Source organism: Danaus plexippus, chromosome Z, assembly GCF_018135715.1.
Source record: "Danaus plexippus chromosome Z, MEX_DaPlex, whole genome shotgun sequence".
In the NCBI taxonomy this organism is placed as follows: domain Eukaryota; kingdom Metazoa; phylum Arthropoda; class Insecta; order Lepidoptera; family Nymphalidae; genus Danaus; species Danaus plexippus.
The window spans coordinates 13,974,327-14,000,042 of record NC_083559.1 but is presented as its reverse complement, the minus strand read 5'-3'; the positions used below and the strand labels follow the sequence as shown (position 1 = coordinate 14,000,042).

The window sequence follows — 25,716 nt, the reverse complement described above, 5'->3', positions numbered from 1 at the left end:
TTCTTTCAAACCTTGACATGTTGTATTTTATAATGTACCAAAAAAATAATAATGCAAAATATCTTTAAAATTAGTACAGGAAATAAACACAACAAAATTTGTTGCAATATTTTTACCAAACAAATTTATTTAAGTGATGAAATCTCAGAAGACTACGCACATTAATATTACATTAAAGGATTTTTGTAGATACTCTCAGCAAAAGATCCCTCAACCTCATTTGTCCAACCTCCTCCAAAGACAAATAAAAACAAAGTAAGATAAAAAATATCATAGTATATTTCTAAATTTATTTAATAATGACTAATAAATTGAATTTCTTAATGATCAAGGTTTTCAATTACGAACCGTTTTCCATCCTATTCTAGTGTTCGTATATACGTTTGTGGAATATTTAAACAGTATCATAGCTTGTCGCATAATTTGTTATATAAAAAAATATGTCTAGGAAACAGTTGGAATTAAAACAAATTAATTTCATAACCACTCTTTTATTATTGCTTTAAATTATAAAATTTCAAACATATTAAACTAATAGCATTTGTACTAAACGTACCATGACAATCACTGAATTCATATAACTATTTAAAATCATAGACAATTTATATAACAACACAATTTAATAATGCAATATTAACAACCCAATGCCGTAAATAAAATTCAATTTAACATTTTCGATAATAAAAAAAAAAAAACAAAACACAACATATAAAATTATATTTGCTTAATTAATAATAATTACAAATGACATATTTGAAAAGTATTAGGTAACAGATGATTAAGGAAAATAGCATTCCACTGAAACATTTTAAGGTTGACTTTGTTGAATGGAATGTTTTAAATGTAAAATACACACTAATTTAATTCTAATATCAATAAAATTATGTTTTATATATGTCAGGCTAAAAAGTTAAACGATATTTATAAGGGACAGGATAAGCTCTGTTTGAGAGTATTTGTCGAAATACAGAAAGGTAAGAGTGAGACTATGTTTTAATTTATTACACATAATTTAAATTCGGAATAATTTTTAAGTTTAATTTTAAACAAAAAACAGCATTATTAAAACAATAAATCGTTTTCCTATTATAAATTAATGTTAAATCATTGTGCCTTTGAATAGTTGTCAATAAAATATATATATATATATATATATATATATATTCATATATAGTTCAAGGAAAAAGTACCAAAGAGATAAATTTATCAATATTAATGACTATACAAAACCGAATGACATTTTTGGTACAATCTAGATTATTTACTTAATACATAGAAGACAAATGATTCACTAATACATACAATTATACGGAAATATTGTGAACAATCTATCAGAGTGCAAAAGGTTAAGAAGACATTTTTTTTTTCTTTTTATTTCTTCCTTGTCTACTTTTGGCTGTAATTAGTTAAAAACGAAATCTCCATATTAAAAGGTTATGTTTAAAACATACTTATATTAAATAATGAATATTGTTGAAGCATTAAGGATTTCATATTATAAATTGCTTCCTTAAATAGGGGTAATACTGAACCAGCTCCATGCACTTTGTTGGCAAAAAATTTTCTACTTCTTTATTTTTACATACAATTATATGTAAAAATATGTTCTATGTAAATTGGATAAATTAAATCATTCCATGTACACACACCCTTATTACTAAGCACACTTAATTGTTAAAGTATGTCTTTATACCTTGTGTTCTTACTAGGGATGTTACCATAGAAGAGCATATGCTTATATTTTTAGTACATTCCTTAGATATACTTACTACATAAACTATAGCGCCTTGTATTATGATTAAAAATAGTAACACCGAGAGACTTTGTAACAAAAGGTTTTATTACAATAAAATATAATTACTACAGAGATTACTTTTTAATGAAAGATGTTTGTTAGTTTATATAATTTTGGCACTATATTTAAATTAACCGAAATCTTTGTACCGCAGACATGGGATTGTACGAATAAAATCTTTTATTAAACAACGTCTGTTGGTAGCATCTATTTCATGTTCATAACACTCTTGCAGTATCAGAGGTGTTTAAACAACCACTTCATACATTCAAAGCACCTTACTTTTTTTTTTTGTCAAAATTAGCACACAGAGAAACTTTTTGAGCGACCTATTAATATTATAGCATGGGAATAAAAATTAAACGGAAAGTCTCCACAGACTATATCTTTGAAATCTATTACAGTTCTTACGTTTAAATTATAAGACCGTGTTCACACTAACATAAGGGCAAGATCCACATGGTCGTGCAATAGCTGCTATCAACTAATCTAAACACACATAAGTGCTAAATGGTACCTTACAATATTACTGTGAGAAATCATTTTACAACTACAAGTACAATAGACAAACTGATTACTATTGAATAAATACTTATTCTGGATCTAAATTGTTTATTTTTGGATCAATTTACTTTTTATTATAATACTATAATGTTTCAAAAACTACTTATCATATAAATGTCTTTTAAATAATTAAACATTGTATTAATTATTTGTTGTTAGTTAAAAATGATGTCATTTTGCTATGATACTGATGCCTAAACACATTAATGATATTTATCTAGCCGGTGCTGTAGATATTATAATTCCCATCAAATTCTGCTATAAAATGAATTAACTACTACGTTAAAACATCTTTATTCGGTGATTCTAACAGCTGGAATTGCTACCTTTTAACCAAAAAGTTCTAACCAAAATACCATAGACAATAGATTTAGGACAAAGTAATTAAAGCGCCCTTAACTTGACCTTAGTTAGTTGGTAACTATGTAACAATATATAACTTACTCTATGTTTCAGCTCATGTACGATTCATTTTTTAAAATGGGGTATTTTTATAACCAAAAATTTTGTTAATTCTCTAACTATTAACACAGAATACCCCATTTTCAAAAACCTAGATGGTATTTCCGAATCCTTGGACAAAGTCATACCATTAAACTTTAACTGACTGAATAATTAATAATTATATATATATATTACCTACTGTACGGTAAGTATTACAGGTAATGTAAACATGAATTAGGTAATGTGGATAAAGTATACCTTAAATATATTTTTCACATATTCTACTCCATCAAGATAATGCATCGGTCAAATTTTTATTATATCTGCTCTGTGATGTATTGAAATTTTTCTATGATTTGTATATGTTTTTTTAATCATTACATCACATGCTCCGCCGGGACATTTACTCCTTCTTTTTGCCTTTCTTCTTGGTGCTGCGTTTGTTGTAGTTTTGTGCGAGTGCATTTATTATGGACACGATGAAGTACAACACCATTGCCAATACAAATTTCTCCAGGATGCTCGACAGTATTGAGCCTTGGTTCTCTTGTGACGTATTATCATTCTTGTGTAAACGAGCCTTTTGATTCCTCAGGAATTCTAGCAATGGAGCTTCCAACTTCGGTCCTACGTACGGTATTTTTTCAACCCAGGATAGGGCTTGTCTGGAATATTGAAAAAAAATTATTAATCTATAATAATTAAAATGGCTATATAAATAATGACACATATGAGAAATAAACATGACATACCCGACTAGAGTCTCATTGAAGGCGACGATAACAAACATCTTCTGCAGATGCATCTTGACAACGGCCTTACCGAGGACCGTGGCTCCGAAGAATGTCCAAAACGGTACGAGAAAATGTCCGCAAGTCAAACCGGCCAAATCGAACAACGGGTTTGGTATAGACGCACAAGCCAATATACCAGCGAAACCAACCTTCTGCACCAACTTCTGAATCATCACCTTGGCCCTGGAATCAAATTTTATCACAAGATCATTCATATTATATATGTTGTATACGCAATATTATGTAAATGGTATTATTAAGGTACCTCCCGGTCCTAGAATCGTCTTTTTCGTTGAGCCCCTCCACGCTACCACCGGAGATCCTAGCGGCTCGTGCCATGAAGTATGGGGGCAGTTCACCCAAAGCCGTACCGACGCCCCACATCATGGACTCGATACGAACCTTGGCCATTATATTCCATATAGACACCGCATTGTTAGGATCCACCTCGCTCGGACATATTATACTGGAAGTTACATCATTATTGTTATTGTAATATCATTAAATCTATCATATTTATCATTATATAATTACTCATTGGGGTAAGGCGGCGACGGGAAGTTCAAGCCTCCGCATTCGTACGCTGCCAGTGTGACCCTCGCTATATGGGGCCCGAGGTATAATAGGAATGTGTGCAGGCCGGTACCGAGACCGACTGAGCTACACACGCCCAGAATCACCCACCATCCCCACCAAGCCAGGGTCTGAATTGCCTCCTGACAGATGATAGAGAACATTTATGTCATGATGACGTCATACATCTAGACGGAATGCAGTAAGATCCTGTCCTAATGGTCTAGACGTAACTGTTCAATCGTATCTTATTTTTTAAGTGGTATGGGGGAGCGACAGACAGTGTATGTAAATAGCATGGGTGGGGCACGGTTTTAGTAACATTATATTTAACAAGACAATTTGTTTTATAGCTCGTTCGTTATGTAGTTCGCGTGTTCATTATGAAAATTAATTTCTTCCATCGATATGTATTCCGAAACTAATGTTGATTAGCAAATTTGTCGTTTATCATTTCCTTGCGATACGTTAAGTTAAATCGATATTTTTACGTAATTTCATATGTATAAGTTATTCACAAACCTGCACATAAGGTTGGTGGGGGCCCTTGATGTGGTAGGAGAAGGCGATATTGATGATTGTTAGAAATATAAATAAGGCTAGTGCTTTGTATGCTAACAATCTGTAATCAAATTCACATGTTCAGAAATGTATACATACATAAATATATATACATATGTTTATATATAAGGCACTTTATTTCTCTACGTATCACCTCTTTAAGCCCGTCGAGCATAATATAAGGAGTTCTCTAAAAAAATATTCGAGCGTCGTAAAAGGTTTCCGCCATAATACCAAACTTTCCGTATCCATTAAAGCGGCTTTCGTTCTGAAATCGTTAAAAAATAAATTAAACCCCTATTACCTATAATTGAAATCTTAAAGAGATTATTTTGAAAAACCAATTAAAAAGGAATTAATTTATTTACACACATTACTTAATTATAACAGATAATTAAGTGCATTCGACCTTCAAATGATGGGTAATGACTAGTATTATTATTTTATATTATTTGGGGACGTTTTAAGAATATTTCTTCAGTTCATATATAAGTTAAAACTCTTATTATAATATCTATATACAACACATCGAGAAACGTCCCATAGTAATTTATCTCATCAAGCTCCTATTAAGGTCCCCCTGAAGAAGGTCGTTGAACTCTCGCACTCATTCCAATCATACATTTTTATATACACGGTTAATCATAAATTTAATTTATTACATTTTATTATTTAATAAATAATTTATACATAGGGAAGAATAATAATGAAAGAGAAAGAAATATTTTGATATTTGTATATATATATATATATATATATATATATATATATATATATAAATCCAAATCCTTCAGCCAGATATTTTAAATAACGCCAGTTGCACAGAATGTTATGCCAAAGTCAAGCATTATTGAAGTTAAAAAACTTAAAACATAACTACAGCCAGGTAAGTCGTTATTTGAATAAATCTAAACCTATGTCAAGCCGGCTGTATGAAAATTAAAACTTTAAAATTTTCTCGATTTTCTAGTACGGTTTTTTATATAAGTGCCTTCATTGGACCAGAGATAAGTATTCAATATTTTGACCTAATATTTAATGAATATGTAAATAAAAATTTTGCTATATGTATCTTAGGAATTATTTGATAACGTTCAAACACATTTAAACTATAAGTACTTAAGTAACAGACAAATACAGACACATTTATTAATTACCTTCATTCTAATACTAAAAACACGATCTATAAGGATCGAAAATATATTTTCAAAGCTTACAAGTTATTAATTGATAGGCAAATTGAATTCGTTCATAAAAATATAGCAAATTAAATTAAGATTTTAAACAATGTATTAAAGTTTATCTCTCTCTATCTCTTTCTCTTTCATTCACTTATAAATGTACTAACTTGGTCTCCTTAGGAGGTGAGTGCAAACCGTTCCTCGAACGCTGCTCCGTTTCTACTTGGACTGCGGCCGCCAGCTTGTAGTATCCCAAACGGGATAGCTGTTTAATATCAAGATTAAGTCATCATGTATGTAGAGCTTTAACATTAAAATCACACACGGCACTATCACGTATCTAACATGCAAACTAGTGTTGTGACATAACATTAAAAAAAACTGTGCTGTTAACTAAGCGTATTGGTAACTAATTAAAAAAAAATTCATTTCGATATTTGGTACGAAGATTTGAATTTGTAAAATAAATTTATCTTATAACGTTGTACAAATAAAAATTCTATTTTAATGGAAAGCGATGAATTTTAAACTTTTTATATATTATTTTTCTAATGTCCCCAAAATTGTTGTCAACACCTGGCAACAGACACGACCCAGACGACTCCCGAAATAAATGAGATCCGTGAGTACATTACTATACGACGAATAATTAAAAAAATAAACTTCGCAAACACGCAGGCTGTCTTTATAAACTATTTTAATCTATTTAAAAAAAGAAACTATTCATTTCTAACAAAGTAAACTTTAAAGATCGTACCTATAAACACGAAAACACACACAAAATTATAAATATATATATATATATATAAATATATTTATTATTATTTAATATTCCGATCGTATCTTAAGCACGTATGTCTCGACCGCGGAATGATACCACTGTGACATCACAAACGTAATCTCACTTTCAAAATCTACTCTCTACATTTCACCATGTGTTTCCGCTTAAATGACCTTTAGTATGAGATTATATTCGTCATTAACATCTTTATTTACACGCAAAATTAATTAATAAATATATACATACAAAATTTATTTATATATTATAAATTATTCCACGTTTATTATGTTAAATGCTGACGTTATAGTTTTATCGAATAAATACAAATAAACATCTATCTCGTATTGCGTTACTGATAAAGAAGGCAAGCCTGAAAAATGAGGTCGCGTCTGATTTACAAAGAAATCGTATTCAACAAGCCATTCGGTAACTGTGTGTATTTGTAAAAATCATGAAGAAACAAGACGCCGCGCCGGATTCAGTTGACATAATAAAACAAAATCGTGCGATCTCATTATCACAGGTGTAGTGTATTTTATATTGTGTGATTGATCTTTATCAACACATTAAAATAAATACGAAAGCTAATAAACATTCAATTACAAGAACTATGCAGCAGACGTACACTAATATATCATAATGAAAATTTATCAATGTTAAATTCATTGCCGATATTGTGGCTTTAATCCAAAACAGAATTAAACTCCTCTTAAATTACAAATAATCCGAAACGTATATATAACAATTTTATACTCTAACGTTATACTAATAGGGTGCATTGTTATGTATTTTATTGAACATAACATGTATAACAATGAAGATAAGGTCGATAATGAAACTATTAATTAACGTATACAATGTCGTAATATGGCGTGATAGTCGCGTGTATAAACGTATTGACGGTCTAGTGGCCCGCAATTTCCGATTGAATATAGAACCTCGTTGCCGGTTCAATCAGCTTGAAAAAGCTATTATTGCCATAGGTTGGCAGGATGCACTTCCTCTTTCCATTCTCATCTATTACTAAAGTTTGTCACCAGCAATATACTATTAATTTTCATTATTCGAACTATTCACAGCGCAAGTCGTTCGGTTTGTTCTGTAAGGCTGATAAGATATACAAAACTAGGTTAAAACCCAAAACCTAATAATGACCTATTCCTTAAAAAATAAGTTCTAAATCCTAATATACATTTAATCACATGTTTCTCTGTAACTTATTAAATATAAAAAATTGCCGAATTACAAATAAATAGCTATGAATTTGCAAGCAAAGCAAACGGCATTCTGCCCTAGAAAAACAAGAAAAATTTTAATGATGTTTATGCAGAAATATATTGCCAAAAAACCGATTTTTCTATGTAGAACAAACAAGTCAACAACAAACGTCAATCCAAAGAGAACAAATACAATTACCAGAACCTCTTTGTTATAATCTATAATGAAAGAGGTTATATAACATTCGAGTTGACGTTTCACTTTAAATTTCGTAACCACTTTCTCTTAGAGCAGGAATGAGTGATGCAGACGACAATGTAATATGACTTATCTATGAATATATTTTCAATATATCTGTAATTTTAGTTGGACTTTTATAACGTAAAAAAAAATAAAATTTTTTTTACATCCAAACATAAGAGAGTGTATTGTAAACGCGATAAAATTTATATTTCTAATGAAATCCTTTGAGCTGCTGTAAAATGTCTATAGCTGGTGGTTAATTTGTACTGTTGATTACTATTAAGATGTTTAGGAACCATCTGATATAAAAAAAATTTTTCGCCGTAGTTTATTTCGCAAAGCACTAGATGAAATCAATCGCAAATACCATTTATCCTAAGCTATAATTGTATTAGAATCTATTCAATACATTTTGTATACTATTACTCCAATAGACAATAGCACATATAGTGTACGCTATAAAGACAAAGGAATATGACTCGCTTGTTGTAAAATTATTATGTATCAGAAACGCACTGTTGCCAAATCGGGCACAAAGGATCTTGAACATTTTATATATAAATAAAAGCAGGTGAAGACATAAAGTGTGTGCAAATCCTGTCGGGGCATAAACATGATATCAAATGCCGTGATACAATCAAAAGAGGTTTTATACCACCATAATCTAATGTTTGTAGACTAGTAACATACTTAGTTATATGAATAAAACTTAAATTTACCAAAATAACATTGTTTCTGAAGTGCCACTTACCTAAAGCATTATTCATATAAAATAATTCAGTCACAATAACAGTCATATAGAGGTATAACAAAATGTATAAAAAGTTATTAACAGCTCTTAAATGTATCATTCAGGACAATGAAAATTATAGACTTAACAAAACATGATTTATATACAACTGTATGTGCAAGTATTAAAGCTATGAAGGTATGGTTATCATATGCACACATCTAAATTATAACACACACATATTCATTTAAATTCTATAAAATACACATTCACATAGTCTATTATCTACAAATTTAATGTCAACAAAATAATCGCCACATCTTTATCTGAATCTTCCTGAATGATTTGTATTTGAATAGGAATACCAAAAATGTTAATTCAGAAAAAGATAAAACAATTATAATAAAAAAAGTTTTTAGCCGTGTTTCTACATGTTTCTTGCATGACACTAGCATACATAAGCACAAAAGACATTTGTAAACACCCTTGTACCAGTTCATTTTTGTTGCCTGTAGTCCGTTGGCCTCTCTTTCTGCATTCAGCTCTGAGTTGTTCCTTACTCATAGACGCCAGAGCTTCTGGACTTAAATTTTGACGAGTCTTGCTATTATCAGTTATAGAGTTTTGACGTGGTATAGCAAGAGATGTAGCTTGGTTGCGTGCTCGCCTTGTGCCAGCTAATTTTGTCATTATTCTGAACAATCCACTTACTACAAAGCACTATTTTACAAATTTCTTCACGTCAATACAATATTGTTTATTGAATAGTCTCTTTAATACGAAAATAAAAAAACGTAAGACAACAGAAACTTATTATACACAAATTAAATGTAAATTATGTTCTCATTATATATTTTCAATAATTTGTATACTCATGAAAAATATATATTTTTACGTTAATATAAATAGATATACAACATAAGTTCATTAATGGTATATTTATTTACGATATTAAGCCTGTGTGTGTACAGATGCAGGACTATCGATTTTATCAGCCCGCCGATGTATATTATAAATTTATATGATTATAATCATATGCTTATTATTTAAGGCATATACATAACAAAAAGCCACCGTCAGCCCCTAATAAATAAGCTAGACTTAAAATATTTGATATCATTCTGAATAGTCAGCATAAATTGATGCAACTTCTAACCTAACAGAACAAAAATTGTTAACAAATAATACTCACATCAAAAACAAATCCACGTAGAATTTTAAAATTATAAACAAATCTACAATAGTTGTCTTTCAGTTTTAAATACAGCTATAGATCATTTTCTTCACAAAAACATTTACTTTACATAAAATGTATCGAAACTGAGCATTGTTGTCATCATTCAAAACTTGAATCTCCTCTGACTTTATTTTTTATCAAAATATATATAAATATATTATTTTTCAGTTATATCCATAAATAAGGCTATTAATTAATATTAACATAAAATTATGTTTTAGAAATTATTTTTCGATAAAACAGTACTCATAATTGGATCAGTAGTTATTTCACTAATATGTCCAAAAAAAATTTAGAATAAGGAATTTCAGCATTGAATCGACTTTAAAGAACGAAAAACTCAAATTTTTTGATGAAAATATTCTACCCTTTGAAAACTGTTTTTGAAAATCGAGTTCAGTTTCACTATTTTACCAACTTTTTGTCTCATAAATTTTACGTATAGCAATTTTACTTCTTACTGACGTGTATTTAAAATATTTTTTTAATAACATAAGGCTACAATTTTCAATATACAGCTCACACACAATAAAGAAATGTAAATTTAAATTACTATAATATTATACTTACCAAATTGTTGTAAATTTTTATTATCATAATTTCATTAAAAATTTTAATAAAATCAATCACAATGATAAGTAATTATTTTTTCCGTTTCTGAACGCTCTATATCAAAACGGATATATCCAACTTACGTCATTTGGCGAGTTTTTCAATTTGAATACTTCAGTACTAATATCAAATTATCAACGGTTGTTTTAGTACTTTGTTTGAAATAAAAATTCAAACTTTAATTTGTATCATATGTTAAGGTAATTTTTATTTAATAATAAACTTTCATTTCATTTTACTTTAATTACCATATTTTTGTTGCTTCCTCTTTAATTATCACTTTCCGAATTTAAAATTGCGTTAAGAGTAACCTAAATTTTTAATAAGGATGTGTTTATTAGTCTCATAAAGGATCAGAATTAACAAAAACGTTATAAATACTCTAGTCCTCTTGTTGTACAGTTCTTTACCTCGACCTATCTGAGTGAGCATCTATCGACGTAGTAAACCAAATAAGTGGGACTAAATTTTGCCAATTGGTCGGTTCATCGTAATTGTTTTGTGCCATCACTAAGAAATTTATTAATTGTACTCGTCAAGATGGTTGCTGTGTTTACGTTCACGAGAAGCGACAACGATATTCTTCAGGAATTACTGCGTGTGTTCAGTTCTGGGCGTTGCACAGCTAGAGAGCAATGGAGTATGCAGGCCGAACTATTAGTAGAGCCTGTTGGATGGGATGCTCTGTGGAAATTGTCAAAGGATTTCTGTAAAAAATTTGGTATGTTTATGTATATTTTTTGCACAACTTGCAATTAATACTAATTTGAATTTAATCAAACAATTTTTTTTTTTTTTTATCTTTTTGCTCAATTACCTTCAGACTTTAAAATATAAATCAAGGTAAAGGTATTGCTTGTCTATTACAGATGTCCATTTACATTAGTAACTATTAGTTTGCTTCTAAATGTTAATTTATTTATTGAAACTATTTTAGAAGTGAGATATCCCTGTGTTGCATACATCACAGTAATGTCAGTGAACTTTGAGGATCTCTCTGCCAATGTGGATGTGCTGAGGGTTCAGCACGAGGCTGTGTCTCTACCAGAAAGTATTGTTAGTGTGCCATTGATAGAATTGTGGCCAACAATTAAACAGAGGGAGCAGTGCGTTAATGCAGCAAGCACAGCCGAGTTTATAGATCTTATGAGGTGAAAAAATACTTAATAATTCATTGAAAGATGTAAAAGATTTAACTTATAAAAAACAAGAGTTAGCAATTAAGTATACGAAATTGAATAAGATTATTCAGGATTGAGAACAAGACAGATTCAATGAAAGTAACTCGGATCTAACTAAAAAAATTATATCAGTACATTCAATGTAGGTAATAACAAAACAAAAATATGTGATATTAGGTTTTGTACATATCCTGTAACATAAAAAAGTATGTACATGTTTCCTTTCATCATATCTATTAGCTTTAAATCTTATACACGACAAATTTAACAACAAACATTAGTGAATGCGAACAGAATTTTCAAAATCATTACTCCTGCTATAAGACTGCATCATTGCATTTATAGTGTCCACAATTCTTATAAAACTACATTGATAATCTCATCTGCGATATAGGGATGAGAAACTGGTGATCTTTAGTCACAATAGAAGCTTTTGTAACGAAAAGAAACGAAATATAAAAAAAAAACATATATAGCAATATATGATTTGAAATCATGAGTAGTAATCTATTTGCAGATTCTTTTACGATAACATATGGATGCCATGGGACGATCAGGATGATAAAGTCCTTCTACCAAACACCATAGAGGATCGTATGAATCTGTGGATGGAGTTGCACAATGGCACCATACCAAACTACATTGCGAGATCTATCACCTTGCTGAGAACTAGTGCTATCAATGCTCATCAGAAGTTACAGGAACTCGATTCATCTCTATGCGAAGGAGATTTTGCTGATGATGATGGTATGATATTAATATGTACGAGTTGAGATTTAAATCAAAGTTGATTTGATGAAAATTTAAATCAAAGTTGATAATATGTCACAGTATAATGTCGGAAATTGTTCTAAACTAAAATGTTGTATTATTTTTTCTTATACATTTTTATAATACATTATTACCTCCCTAACAATTTCGGGGCATTACAATAACAATTTCATGACAGATTATTGAACATTTTATACCTTTCAGATTCCTTGTTACCACCAAACTACATATCGCTCTGTGCTGAATTAAATGCGAGATTAGACGGGCTGATGTCAAAATGGACATTATATGAAAATCCTCTCATCAGGGAGCAATATTTGGTTAAAACTATGAAAAAGTATCAAAGGAATAAGAGCAAAAAGAATGTAAGTACTATTAATTTATTTTTTTGTAATTTGTTAATATGCATGTTAATCTCACAATGAATACTACTTATATACAATTTTACTACTTACTCACTCATACTTTATTATATTTTTTGCAGGTGATAGCTCTGTGGCAAGGAGGTGATATAGCAGAATTCAAGAATATCACAAAATTTCTAGAAACGAGAGTCACGTATGATCACACACTGACAATAACGATGTCAGCTGAAGAAGCATTATCATTAGAACCAAACGAAGTAGTTGTATGCAGCAAACAGTATGAGATACCTGAAATATCATTGTCGCAAATAACTTTGTGTAGTATAGGCGGTGAGTTAGTTAGTCAGTTATTGTATTGAACAAAACACCTTAGTTAGTATTCGAATTATATTTTGAGTCAGTTTTTTGATAAAACTTTTGTATGATTAGAAAATTCATTCTATTTTCAAATTCTACATATCAATTGTTATGTCATTATGATTGGCTATTTTTTGTACATTTGTCGCTACATTAAAAAAACAAATCATTTAAATTGTAATTCTATTACAATGAAATAGTCCTATTAAGTTTCAGGAATAATTTTGTTTCTCTTTAAATACATGTATATAATATTTTTAATTATTATATATATTTTCTATTTAATATACTTATTCAGTGTATTTCTTTTGAACCAGGAGCTACTTTGAAGGCATCAGATATGAGATCATGTTTATTAATGTTGAGTGATGTATGCCAGATACAAGACATGACGCTACACTGTTCTTCTGTTAATACGGTCATAGTAATGCTTTCTGGTACGCTACAAGTCAAAAATTGCATGCTTCTAGATGATTCAAGTAATTTCCAGGTAAATAAATAATACATATGTATATAGTTCATATAATCTTATAAGCTTAGTTGATGATATAAATTATACTATGGTAAGTATTTAAAAATTCTTATGCCTATTTAAATTTTCAGAGTGATTTTGCTCAAGGTATTGTTGCAATGTCTGGTGCGAAAGTTATATTAGAAGATTGTACATTTGAAAATTTCTACTCTGGTATTGTAATTCATAAAGGAGCTCAGGTTAGTTTGGTTGTATAATTAATAATAATTTTAATACTCAAATGCTCACAAACAGCTTAGATTATATCAAACTATCGTGTACTATTAATTCATAGTTATTTCTCTTAAAATTTTGCTTATGACAATTTCAAGTCACTTCTAGAGAGATATGAAGGTTGGTTTGACATTAGGATGAAAATGACATGAAAATGTGATTAAATATTTAAGTAAATATCATTGTTATAAAAGTTATATTTATTTTCCAGATGGAACTTCGAAATTGTTTAATAAAGAAGTGCGGTGTTGGCATACAAATGTATTCCGGGGCTCAGGTTAAGTTGGACGGTGTCATAGTTGAGGAATGTACAGAACAGTGCATACGATGTGAAATGGAAAACGGAATTGTTAAGACTGAGTAAGTAGATTTAAAAGCTGAAGCTAGCTTATTAGTAAATTAATTGGAGTAAGTAGATAAAACAAATTAAATTTTCTACTGAGTAAGTTAATTTTGAGTAAGTGAACCATATAATGCAGGAAGGAGCAAATTAGTTATTCCATATTACTGTCAAAAATAGGGAATGTTTAAGTAAATTATGCTACCATTCTTTGTTAGATCAGCAGCTGACAGAGGAAGCCCTGAATGAGTTTGAATGATTGATTGGTTGAATGAAGGACTGACTTAAAACTTAAGTCACTGCATGGTGTATATATATATTTAATCAATTAATTTCGAAAATATTACAGAATGGATGGCCTCGAAATGATAAATTGCAAGATTGGTTCCGGTGATCTACAGAAAGAAATCTATGTTACACAAGATGTCAATATGTAATGAGGTGTTAAGACTTAATTTACCGTATTTTAGTTAAACAAAACTCTTAAATAATATTCCGAACTTAATAATTACCATTATATCTATATTTTAATTACATTATTTTTAGTTGATGTCTGGGTAATGTTATTTTATATGATGTAACAAAGGTGCTTAATTATTTTTCTTATATGGTAACATTTTATCATTTTACTAACGGCAACTATGTTTCTGACTGTATGTTTGTCCTTGTGCTTTTGTGTAACATCTCGTAAAGTATAAACTAAGTAAACAATAATATTGTGATGTTCAAGTGTTTGAAATGTATCTGAGAATTCTTTTGATAATTTTATATTCGAATAGATAGTTGCAAGCATTTTTCATATAAATTTAATTATTTTTACAGCATGAATCATAGCGGTTATTAATAAATTAGTTGGTTAATTATAAATATTGAATTCTTTTGATGGAATTGAGACGCTGACATATTTTTATCCCGTCAATGTTATCTGGTGACCAACCACAAGTTGTCACATTCACACTACATATGGAGAGTTTGTAGTTTAACATTCATAAAGTTACACATATAGTTAATTTGTTATTGAACGAGTAACGGAAAACGCTTCGAATGTAGCGTGATTGCAAACTTGTGCTAAGCATAGTGGTGATGTAACGCCGGTACTCAACTTTAACGCGAGCTTTAATTTATTTAGTTTCCGGCAGGGGGACGCCATTTTGTTTTTTTTTTTAATAATTTAAATATTTAGAGGCGTATGAATGTTTTATTAATAAATAATTAATATTAGTGTGGTGTTTCATTTTATGGTTATATATAATCACATAGTATTTTAAGACGGTTACTAGTTATACGAAAATTTTCTAGGTGTCCTACAATCCACAGAAAAACTTTGGTATTTGATTGTTTCAGTGGTTAAGCTTTTTTTTTAAATATAATTCTGTAAATAGTATTGTATTAAATATTTTTTTAAATAAAAACATTAGAACTGCCCCTCATAAAGCATAAGTTAGGAGTGAAATATCAACGAAAAATTACGATTTTATTTTAAGATCCAAAGAAATGTGGCAAATTAATATTAATCTACCGCGGAGTATAGATATAAAACTAATATTTTCAGATGAAAACGTTAGTTTTATTTAAACATTCTCTACCCCAAGACATTAGTCACTCTAGTTTTATACATTCATTTATAACTCTTATGATGTAAAATTTGCTCGACTGATACGTATGAAGTGTATTTACTTATTGTGACCTTATGAAATTAAGTAATATCAAAGTAATAACACACTCGTTATCCTATAATCTTAGAGGTCTAGGGTCGCAAAATATTTAAGTGAAATTTAATAGATGATATAACTAAAATTAGTTTAGAAGTTTGTATATAGGGTTCGGAAACTGACAAGAAAACAATCCGTTGAGGAATAACACCAAAATTAAAAAAACAACACTCCTATTAAATATTTTTTTAGTCGTTTCCTCACTTTTCACCACAAAAAAAAAACAAACGATAGTATTTTAAACGATTGTTCCACTATATTGCCGCCAAAAGCCTTCCGTAGCGTTGACAAAGCTAAAAGGCCTAAAATTTAACAGAAACAGCCGAGTCTTAAATTATCTCGTGAGAATAATTTAATTATAAATTAATTTAAATAAACAGATTTTTACAATAATGAACTCTTTAAGGCCTCGAGTATAATAAACGTTAGAACGAGTATTTCAGTCAATATGAGATAAAAATCATTTAGTGATAAAAATACAAAGAATACAGTATGTAATCTATGAAAAATACTATTACAAGTGCTATTGTTTTTTTATTATCAGTAATAAAAAAATACATATTTTTTCACAATGACTTGTTTGAAAAGTAGAGAAATAAAAATTTTAAAGAAATCATATAAAAGTTTGTTTAATCTGGATAAAATGACGGCGGAACTCGTACAAAAGAAGGGTTTTGTACTGAAGTAATATGAATTGATAAACTTCTTGTTTTCCTTTATTATACATCGAAAACAGGATTTTCATAAATCAGTAGTATGAAATTATTCATAACATTTAATTAATTACGTTTTGAGGAATCTTTGCGGATGTTTTGTTTTCCTGTGGGTTGCGGGAAAATGAAATTCGAAAAGTAGATGGCATATAATAAACGGAAATGACATCTTCTGTGTTCATTAAAAAGTATGTAATATGTCTATCTATTATATAAAAAAAATACTGTGAAGTTTTAGGTCCAAACCAGTCAGAAAACTTTTTATCAGGTAAATTAAAAACAGGAATGTATATCCATTTGGAATGGATTACAAATTGGCTTGATTATTAACGCAAAGTCATTATTATAAGTCATCATTATGACAGAAAATAATTATAATGAAACAACATGAATTAGGTTTGACGAGGAAGAATATATTGAAAAAATAGGTACTTACGCGCGTTCTGTGGTTTAGGTATGCAGGAAAACACCTAGGTGTATCTATTTCCAGGATAAATAAGTATTTGTTTAATTATAAATGAGAAGTAGTGTGTTTTTTTATCATACGGAAAGATTTACTTTTTTGTGACTTAAAATTTACAATTCAGTCGTTACCTTAAATACATTCGTAATAATAAATTTATAAACGAATAGCTGCAGAAAATCTAAAATTCAAAAATGGAAATTAATTTTATATATTACATATTTAAAAATTTAGAAAGCCAAGGCACCTTTTACTATTAATATATTGTTTTTCGGTTTTTATTCTTTAAAACAAAAAAAAATCTATTTAAATTTACTTAAACTTTTATTTAATAACGCACAACATTTTAACTTGATAAAAAGCGTCTAATAATATACATTTAATGTGAGTAAGAGAAAATTTATAGTCAGGGGCCTCATCACTTGAAAAAATAATTAATGAAAGAAAATTGTTTAATTGTGGCGAGTTATTCCAGACGTCAAAGGTGGGATTTAGCTCGTATCGACGTATTTTCATAATGCCTATATCTATTCTAATTTAAGCAATCACTGCATTATTAAAAAATAGTTGAGTAAAAAGAAGAAATACTATTATTGTCATAAAATTAAAGTAGAATTAAAATTGAGATTAAGTAACTCACAGTCCCCATTACGGTGAAAGGAGTGGTGGTTTAAAGTGAAAAAAAAATTGTAAATAAAATGTAGTTGTAACCTTTTGATTAAATTTCTTTGTTAAAAACCTACGGACAGTCTTAAACACGTATGGGTTCTTATACATTTCTAAACCAATATTGTAAAAAATTTCAGTTGGTAACTTTTTCCTTACCAGCGGTAGATAATTTTATAATCTACAGCTAAAACGAACGACATTTGATTCACTCATTAATTTAAAGTGCAGTTATTATCTGTGAGATTTCAATATTGTTACAAAGCAAATAGATATGTATTACGGTTAAACACGACTCATTTTTGTGCAACATCGTCCTTATTTTTCCTGTAACGTTGTTATATATTAAGAGGTGTTCGTGCATTTAGCTCAGTCTCCTCAGTACGTACCCTTCATATTGTTAGCTGACTATGAATAACTCAGAGATGCATTGCTCGCCCGATTACCATCTTGGACATGTCATTTTGGAGCATTCCAAACGACATGCCGACACTGTTTGTCAGGTGAGTTAAAAAAATATATCTCCGTACATTTATGTAAATAAGTTTCTTTTAATATCCCATTTCATTAACGAAACTTATTTGTTATTGATTACATTAAGATCCGATATATAAGTTTATTTTTTAAGTATACATAGATTATAATTATATTAAATTAATAATTAAGTATCATAAAGAAAAAAACATCCATGTTATGTCTGGATCACTGTTGTTATAAACTGTAAGGTAATCGAAGGTTTGTTTAAAATATGTATGTTAAAAATTTAAAAAGTTTTATTTAGACTTACCTGTATGAAAAACATTTTATTTACTCTCAATCAATTCTTTATATTTCATTGCATCACTGTATTGTTATTTATTGTAAACGTATTTCTTTTTTTTTTTAGTAATCGCCAGTAGTTTTTTTATTTGTTTGTTTTTTTTTTGTTTTTATTTCCAAGACGTGATAATTACGATGTTATATAAGATATTGTTCTCCATGTTAAGTTACATAAATATAAAGGTACAAATGTGTTTAATATTTTTTGCTATTAAAACGATATAAGTATTAAATAAAAAATCTATGTTAGAATTTCCTTTATTTATTTTTACTATAAACAAGCACTGTTATTAAATATTGTGATTTTACCTTAATTTTTTTTTAATAAATAATAACAGATCGATGCAGCTACGGGCGATGAAGAGACATATTCTTCTGTTGTCTCCCGGTCTATTCGCTTGGCAAGAGCATTAAGAAACTATGGACTTAAGCCGGGAGATGTTGTTGCTGTCGGAGGAAGGAACCATTTAGATCTCCACATACCAGTTTATGCTGCTCTCTATGATGGCTTACCCAGTGTTGGTGTTGATCCGTACTTCAAATATGGTAAAAATATTCTAAGTTCATAATTTAAGTTGTCACTTTATATTATTGTGCATGCGAAAGTTTCTTACTTATTTGCTTGCTCCGACCTTTCCGTCCTTAATTTTTACATTAATTAAGAGCACGCGAATGTTTAATTTAAACATGTTATATATAGATACTGATATAAAATATATTGTCTTACTTTATTCATTTATACAAAGAAATGTTTAAAATTATTTGTTTAAAAACAAAAAACTTACTTATACATTTCCAGACGAAGTCCGTACTCTATTTAACTTGACCAAGCCTAAAATAGCATTTTGTCAGAATGAACATGTAGAAGTGTATGGTAAGGCAGCGCGAGATCTGGGCTTGGAACTCAAGATAGTGACCTTTGATCATGGGAACTGCACAATGTCGGAGTTCGTGAACAAATATGACACAGATGAGCCCTTGGATGAGTTTAAGTGAGTACAAATTGTTTGTGATCATATCAAAGGCTTCTTTCTTAAAGATGCATTTTCTTCATACCGGCTATGAAGAAAACAAGACGGTTGTGAATGACGGCATAGTTAAACCTTTTGTAATGTTCTTAAAGTAAACATATTATAATATGGTTATTGCCACTCGTTTTCCTCGAGAAGTTGATCAATTGATCGGACGGTTACCGGTATTGTTAAGTAATGTATCTCTGTGTAAGGTACTTAAGTACTGTTGTTAAGAAATGCATTCAGTATACCATGGCAATGTTGCATGACATTCGAAGTTAATTTATTTACGTATATATAAGGTAAACTTACTTGTATACTAATAGTTAATATCTTTGCCCTTTTTGAATATATTGAAATATTATATATATATATATATATATATATATATAATAATTTTTTCATCAAACATAACACGAGACTACATGTTATGGGGCTAGCGAAAATATAAAAGTTACCGTATTAAATCATCTAACCTACTTATGTTAGACACTTGATATATTATATTGTAATAATTGAAAGGTTTTATATATTTATTTTTTAATCTGTTTACGTTTTGACTTCTCAACATCCTTGGCCATAATGAATGGAAAATTTAGATAGGAAATAAAAAAAAATTAATTAGTTCGTATTATTGATTCAAAGGGGTATATTGAAGTCACGAATACCATATAATTTTTACATCACCTTAGATGTTCATAAATAAGGTAAAAGGAACATTCCTTCACAGACCAAATCTGTACAGTCATGTTTAACTACGTTGGTTATACCTTTTTCCTGTATGATTTAACGATAATAGTGATATTATACATATAATATACACACACACACACACACACACACACACACACACATATATATATAGCTTTTCTATTGATGCATATTTATTGATCAGCTATTTAGAAAACATAAATCGAAACCTATTGTATATAGTAACGTAATGACATTAGATCTGACACGTGATAAATAAACAAGACCAATGTATTACCTAATAATTAACAAATGTATCATTACTTATGTGAATTATATACAATTATCATTATAATATTTTTCGCTGTATTTTAATAATATTAAAGTTTTTTTTGATATGATAGATTTTTAACGTTTTGTTAGGAAGAAATACAAATATAATAAATGTTATAATGGGCCTCGGTTTTTCATATCATTGAATTATTATCCGTCGTGGGTTTCTCTCAACAGCAGAAGCCTCTATAAGTCACAGGGTTGTGTCAGATAAATATATGCTGATTTCTTAAACATTGCGAAATATTTTTAAGTTAGTTTAATTTCAGGGTTGCCAAAATCGATGTGGACAAAGTGAATGCATTCCTCGTGAGCACTAGCGGTACAACTGGGAAAGTTAAAGTAGCCGCCTTCAATCACCAGCCGTTTATGTTGAAGTGGCTCAAAGTACTTCAAATGTCGCGAATGGTTAAGTAAGTGTCACATAGCATGCGTGAATGTATTATTTTTTATCTGTACGCAGTTTTACATATTGTCATCCAATAATATGAAGATAAATTTTTAATATTTTTTAGTCAGTCAATGATGCATATTATTAACAAAGTTTAGTAATCATAATATACGGGAATGAGATTTTTTTACTCGAAAATGTAATTAATTTTCTTAATAATGAATTCTCCGAAGAATCGTTTTAATATTGACGTAATAATAGGAAAATTGATTGGAATCGAAAATGACTAATAAAAACGTAACCACAAAGTTTTGAATGGAATTAAACGGATGAATTGAAAGTGACAAGGAAATTATTGTGTCTTCATATCAGCTCGAGTATAATAACTAGCGAGGAAAACTATTATGACGGACTTCAGTCACAACCAAATTCATGTTTTGTTTCGTCCCCGATGTACTGTGAATCGGATAATCGGATGCAAATAGTTTACCTTAATTCGTTGTATTTGTTCAGTTATTTCGATTATCAGAATTGTCTAAATTGTCGGTAAATATGTTGAGGGTTTATAATGACGGATGCTAATTGTTTATACGAAAGACTGAAACAGGAAACAGGTTAATAGGCATTAAGTGAGCAAATATCTCATATCTATAAAAATATACAAGACCGGCTTGTCGATATATATTCCAACATATAGTCCCATAGCGTATATAAAACTAGGAGAAGCACCTTCGCGCTTTTTAGTCGCCTCACTCGAAAAAAGCTCTCGTTGTAACTTGAGTGCAGTAACTTCAGCATTTCGGTGACGTTTTTTTTTATGGATTCCTTTTTCCGGCCCTAAAATCGGAATTAGTGGGCCGATCCGAAAAATATTAGTTTCATTTAAATGATTCAACTGAATAAAAAGTCGTGGAGGTTAATAGGCCCTCCTCTCATACGTGAGGGCGCGGGTTCGAAACCTGGCAAGTACCAATGTGATCTTTTCCGAATCATATGTACTTTCTAAGAGTATTTAGACACCAATGACAGACGGTGAAGGAAACTATCGTGAGGAAAACTGGTTTTATAATTTTAAATTATAAGATTGAAATCGCCAACCCGCCTTGAGCACGCGTGGTGATTAATACTCTAACCTTCTCCATGTGAGAAGAGGCCTTTGCTCAGCACTGGGCTTTGATAGACTGATGATGATGATGATGATTCAACTATATTGTATCTGTTATATTTCAGGGGTCACAAAAGGACGTTGTTGATATCGCCAATACACTGGATATCAACTTGCTTCACAATATTCTCAACTCCTCTGACAGGTGACACAAAGATACAAACGTCAAAACCGGATGATTTTGATCACATAGTGTACATCATCAACAAATATAAGGTATGTTTTGAATATATATATTTTTCTCTTTTATACACTGTGTTACGATGGTTTTTTATTTAAATATATGTACAAAATATGGATATACGAATGATTGTGTGTCTGTCATGTTGTTAACAGCCGAGAAACGTTCTGATGAGTCCGACTCTAATGTCCTACTTGATGACCAGGAAGGACGTAGACTTGGAGTGCTTCAGGTCAGTCACGGTCACCGGTTCGAGGATATATCCGGATGTTTTCGAAAAATTCAAGGTATGTATTTTATTGACGTACACGAAATACTTTTATTATATTCCCGGGTCTAGCTGTAGTTTAAATTTGGAAACTAAGAGTTGTACCAAAATATATGAAAAAAAAAAAATACACGTCGGAAGAAAAATTTTTTTTTTTTTAGTTTGCTTATTGTTATTGTGCTGTTCCCAGACGTTATTATCGAGAGAAGCGGTCGCGTCCATAGCGTACGGACAAACAGAGATGCTGGGCCCCATTTTGCTACCGAACCCAGCAGGTCCCAGCGGTAACTGTGGTCAACCTCTGCCCTTCTATGACGTTAAGGTGTACAAACATTTCTAATAAAAAAAAAGTCTTCTAAAATAGGATAAATCTACCTATGTTTCCTGTATGTTTTTGTACGTTTAAAAAAAATAATATTTTTTTGCAGCTTATAGATCAGGAAACTCAAGCTGAAATAAAAGAACCTCATGTGACAGGAGAAATGTGGGTGAAGGGACCCTGCTTTACGGTATGTAGGATACTGTTCGAAAAATGTCTACTTAGTGTTCACTTTTAACACGCAAACAAATAATTTAATATAAAAATCAGTTTGAGAGAATTTAAAATGTCTGTACAGTATCAAATAAAATTACCTGATTAGTGATTAATGAGAGTTAGTTAAATAAAGAAAGCAGGCAAAATTAAAAAAATTTAAGCTCACTACCCGCCATTTTTTTTTCCATTTTGCAACAATTAAATAAGCTTCTTCTACGATATATAGTTAGGTGTTTATTCCTTGCTACGTCCTTGCGATCGGAAAAAAGCAATACATCACTAAGTTTGCTACCGACAAATTTAGTACACGTTATAATGAATAATTTTTTTTATTTATATCATACGAATATCTAAACAATTTTGTTACATTTCAAGGAATACTATCAGGACCCAGAGGAAACAGCGACGGCTTTCACAGCTGACGGTTATTTTAAAACCGGTGACCTTTTGTACAGAGACGAAAAAAATAATTACTTCTACGTAGAAAGAATAAAAGCCCTCATTAAATATAGGAATTCACATGTAAGTACTGAATTTACTATAGACTGCAATAAAAATCATCCATTAACAAAATAAATGTTGTAAATAATATATATATATATATATATATATATATATATATATATATATATGACTTATTTTATTTAGATGACAACTCGCCTGCCCGTGATCATGTTTGCTTTACTAAATATTATTATTAAATATTAGTTATTAAGTATTACTAAATATTAGTTTCATTTCAATGTTCCAAAATGTATTGTAAATTACAGCTTTCATTTTCTAATTAAACATATAAAAAATATGACGAAAGAGTTCATATATGTAACAATTTACGCATGTTGCTATTGCAGCTCATCATGATAATAAAAAAAAAAAAAAACCTACTTTATACAAATGAAACACGAAACCTCATTTGACATAAAAATACGAAATACAGATAATAATTGGAGACATATATTTATAGGTTATACCGATAGAGCTGGAGGATATTATACGCAAACATCCGAGTGTGAAGGATGTATGCGTCATCGGCGTCAGCGACCCTCTGGACGGTGAACGACCGGTGGCCTGCGTTATTAAACGACAGGGTATGGAGATCACAGCTCAGGAGGTCAAGGATATGGTAGCTAGTAAGTCATACAATATTTACAATCGATTATCAGAAACGTTCGGAAATAATATCGATGTAACACATTGGCTGAATGTTATTTTTTTTTCTTATTAATAAAAAAAATATATATATAACAAACCATCAATATACAGAAACTATAATTCAACTTAAGACTGTTAGTTAATTAAATAGGATATAGCTAATTAATTTTCAATAGTTATTATGATTTATAGTTATTATAGTAATGTATAAAAAAGTTATTGCGAGTATATAATAATTACATTGTTTACGTCTTCAGGTAAATTATCTAAAAACAAAGAACTACGAGGCGGTGTCGTGTTCCTGAACGCATTCCCGCAGACATCGTCCGGTAAACTTGCTAGGGCGAAACTGTTGCAAGTTGTCATGAATTCTAAAAGGGAATAATGAATAATAAAATTTTAACACTATATATAGATAATTAAAATATTTTTTTTTTTTTACGAAAATTATAATAAACAGGGATCATGAGTGCGACAGAATAAACTGAGATTTCTTATCGTACAGCGAGGTAAATCATTGTTTGTTACACTCAAAGCAAAGTCGTTTTGTGATAAAATGTATAAATAACATATATATATGTATATATGTAATAAAAAATAAAAAATTGTCAACGATCGGAAATGTTTTTGTAAAAATAGTATGGTTATTTTGTAAAATTTTTTTTTTTGGAAATCCATAATATATCGAAGATTTCTAGAACTTTGTTCGTTTTATTAATTTTACTTCTGTAAAACGAAAAAAGCTTATCGTCAGCAGAGCGGTTTATGCCCATTAAAATAATATGTCTGTTGGCATTTCCATATGAGGTTCGCATTAATAAAAATAAAACGAGACGTTAATAATTTTCCATTTAAAACACGAGATTATTTTCCCATACCTAATAAAGACTTACATTTTATTTCTTTTAATTTTTTTATAAAATAAATGCGAAATAGTAACGAAGTAACTCTGTCTGTCTGTCTGTCTACGTTTTCATGTCTTAACCACAGAACCGATTTGATGAATTTTGGTATAGAGATAGATGGACCCGGGAGAAAGACATAGGCTACTTTTATGTCGAATTTACAACCCCACACAGATCCCAAAACTGCATGGATGGAACCATGAAGTGCAGTTCAGGTT

General features: G+C 29.8%; 3 protein-coding genes across 8 annotated transcripts; 2 read left to right on the top strand and 1 right to left on the bottom strand.

Annotated features, from left to right (window-relative positions):
• Positions 1-475: 475 nt before the first annotated feature.
• LOC116777366 (vacuole membrane protein 1) lies at positions 476-10,218 on the bottom strand. 4 transcript variants are annotated; one of them, XM_032670873.2, is made up of 9 exons: positions 10,077-10,218; positions 9,377-9,604; positions 6,080-6,177; positions 4,886-4,999; positions 4,693-4,792; positions 4,132-4,313; positions 3,863-4,063; positions 3,556-3,780; positions 476-3,468 (listed from the first exon to the last, which is right to left on the bottom strand). In XM_032670873.2, the coding sequence occupies exons 2-9, from the start codon at positions 9,572-9,574 to the stop codon at positions 3,207-3,209; spliced, it is 1,380 nt and encodes a 459-aa protein (XP_032526764.2). In that variant the 5' UTR covers positions 9,575-9,604; positions 10,077-10,218; the 3' UTR covers positions 476-3,206. The 4 variants fall into 4 exon arrangements, with proteins under 4 accessions (XP_032526764.2, XP_061382034.1, XP_061382033.1 ...); XM_061526050.1 differs by having other exon boundaries at positions 9,377-9,594; positions 10,077-10,216; XM_061526049.1 differs by having other exon boundaries at positions 9,377-9,655; positions 10,077-10,214.
• LOC116778002 (protein nessun dorma) lies at positions 6,500-15,713 on the top strand. 3 transcript variants are annotated; one of them, XM_061526047.1, is made up of 10 exons: positions 6,500-6,534; positions 11,274-11,454; positions 11,671-11,884; positions 12,432-12,661; positions 12,890-13,050; positions 13,170-13,380; positions 13,725-13,897; positions 14,011-14,118; positions 14,364-14,512; positions 14,842-15,713. In XM_061526047.1, the coding sequence occupies exons 1-10, from the start codon at positions 6,526-6,528 to the stop codon at positions 14,927-14,929; spliced, it is 1,524 nt and encodes a 507-aa protein (XP_061382031.1). In that variant the 5' UTR covers positions 6,500-6,525; the 3' UTR covers positions 14,930-15,713. The 3 variants fall into 3 exon arrangements, with proteins under 3 accessions (XP_061382031.1, XP_032527732.2, XP_032527734.2); XM_032671841.2 differs by lacking the exon at positions 6,500-6,534 and adding an exon at positions 10,819-10,933 and having other exon boundaries at positions 11,136-11,454; XM_032671843.2 differs by lacking the exon at positions 6,500-6,534 and adding an exon at positions 10,825-10,933.
• Positions 15,714-18,402: 2,689 nt separating this feature from the next.
• On the top strand, positions 18,403-25,169 carry LOC116777954 (luciferin 4-monooxygenase-like). The gene is made up of 11 exons (XM_032671774.2): positions 18,403-18,549; positions 19,204-19,411; positions 19,665-19,857; positions 21,171-21,314; positions 22,523-22,673; positions 22,794-22,925; positions 23,097-23,228; positions 23,335-23,415; positions 23,817-23,963; positions 24,406-24,571; positions 24,851-25,169. Exons 1-11 carry the CDS (start codon positions 18,457-18,459, stop codon positions 24,976-24,978), a joined length of 1,575 nt encoding a protein of 524 aa, XP_032527665.2. The 5' UTR covers positions 18,403-18,456; the 3' UTR covers positions 24,979-25,169.
• The last annotated feature ends 547 nt before the right edge of the window (positions 25,170-25,716 follow it).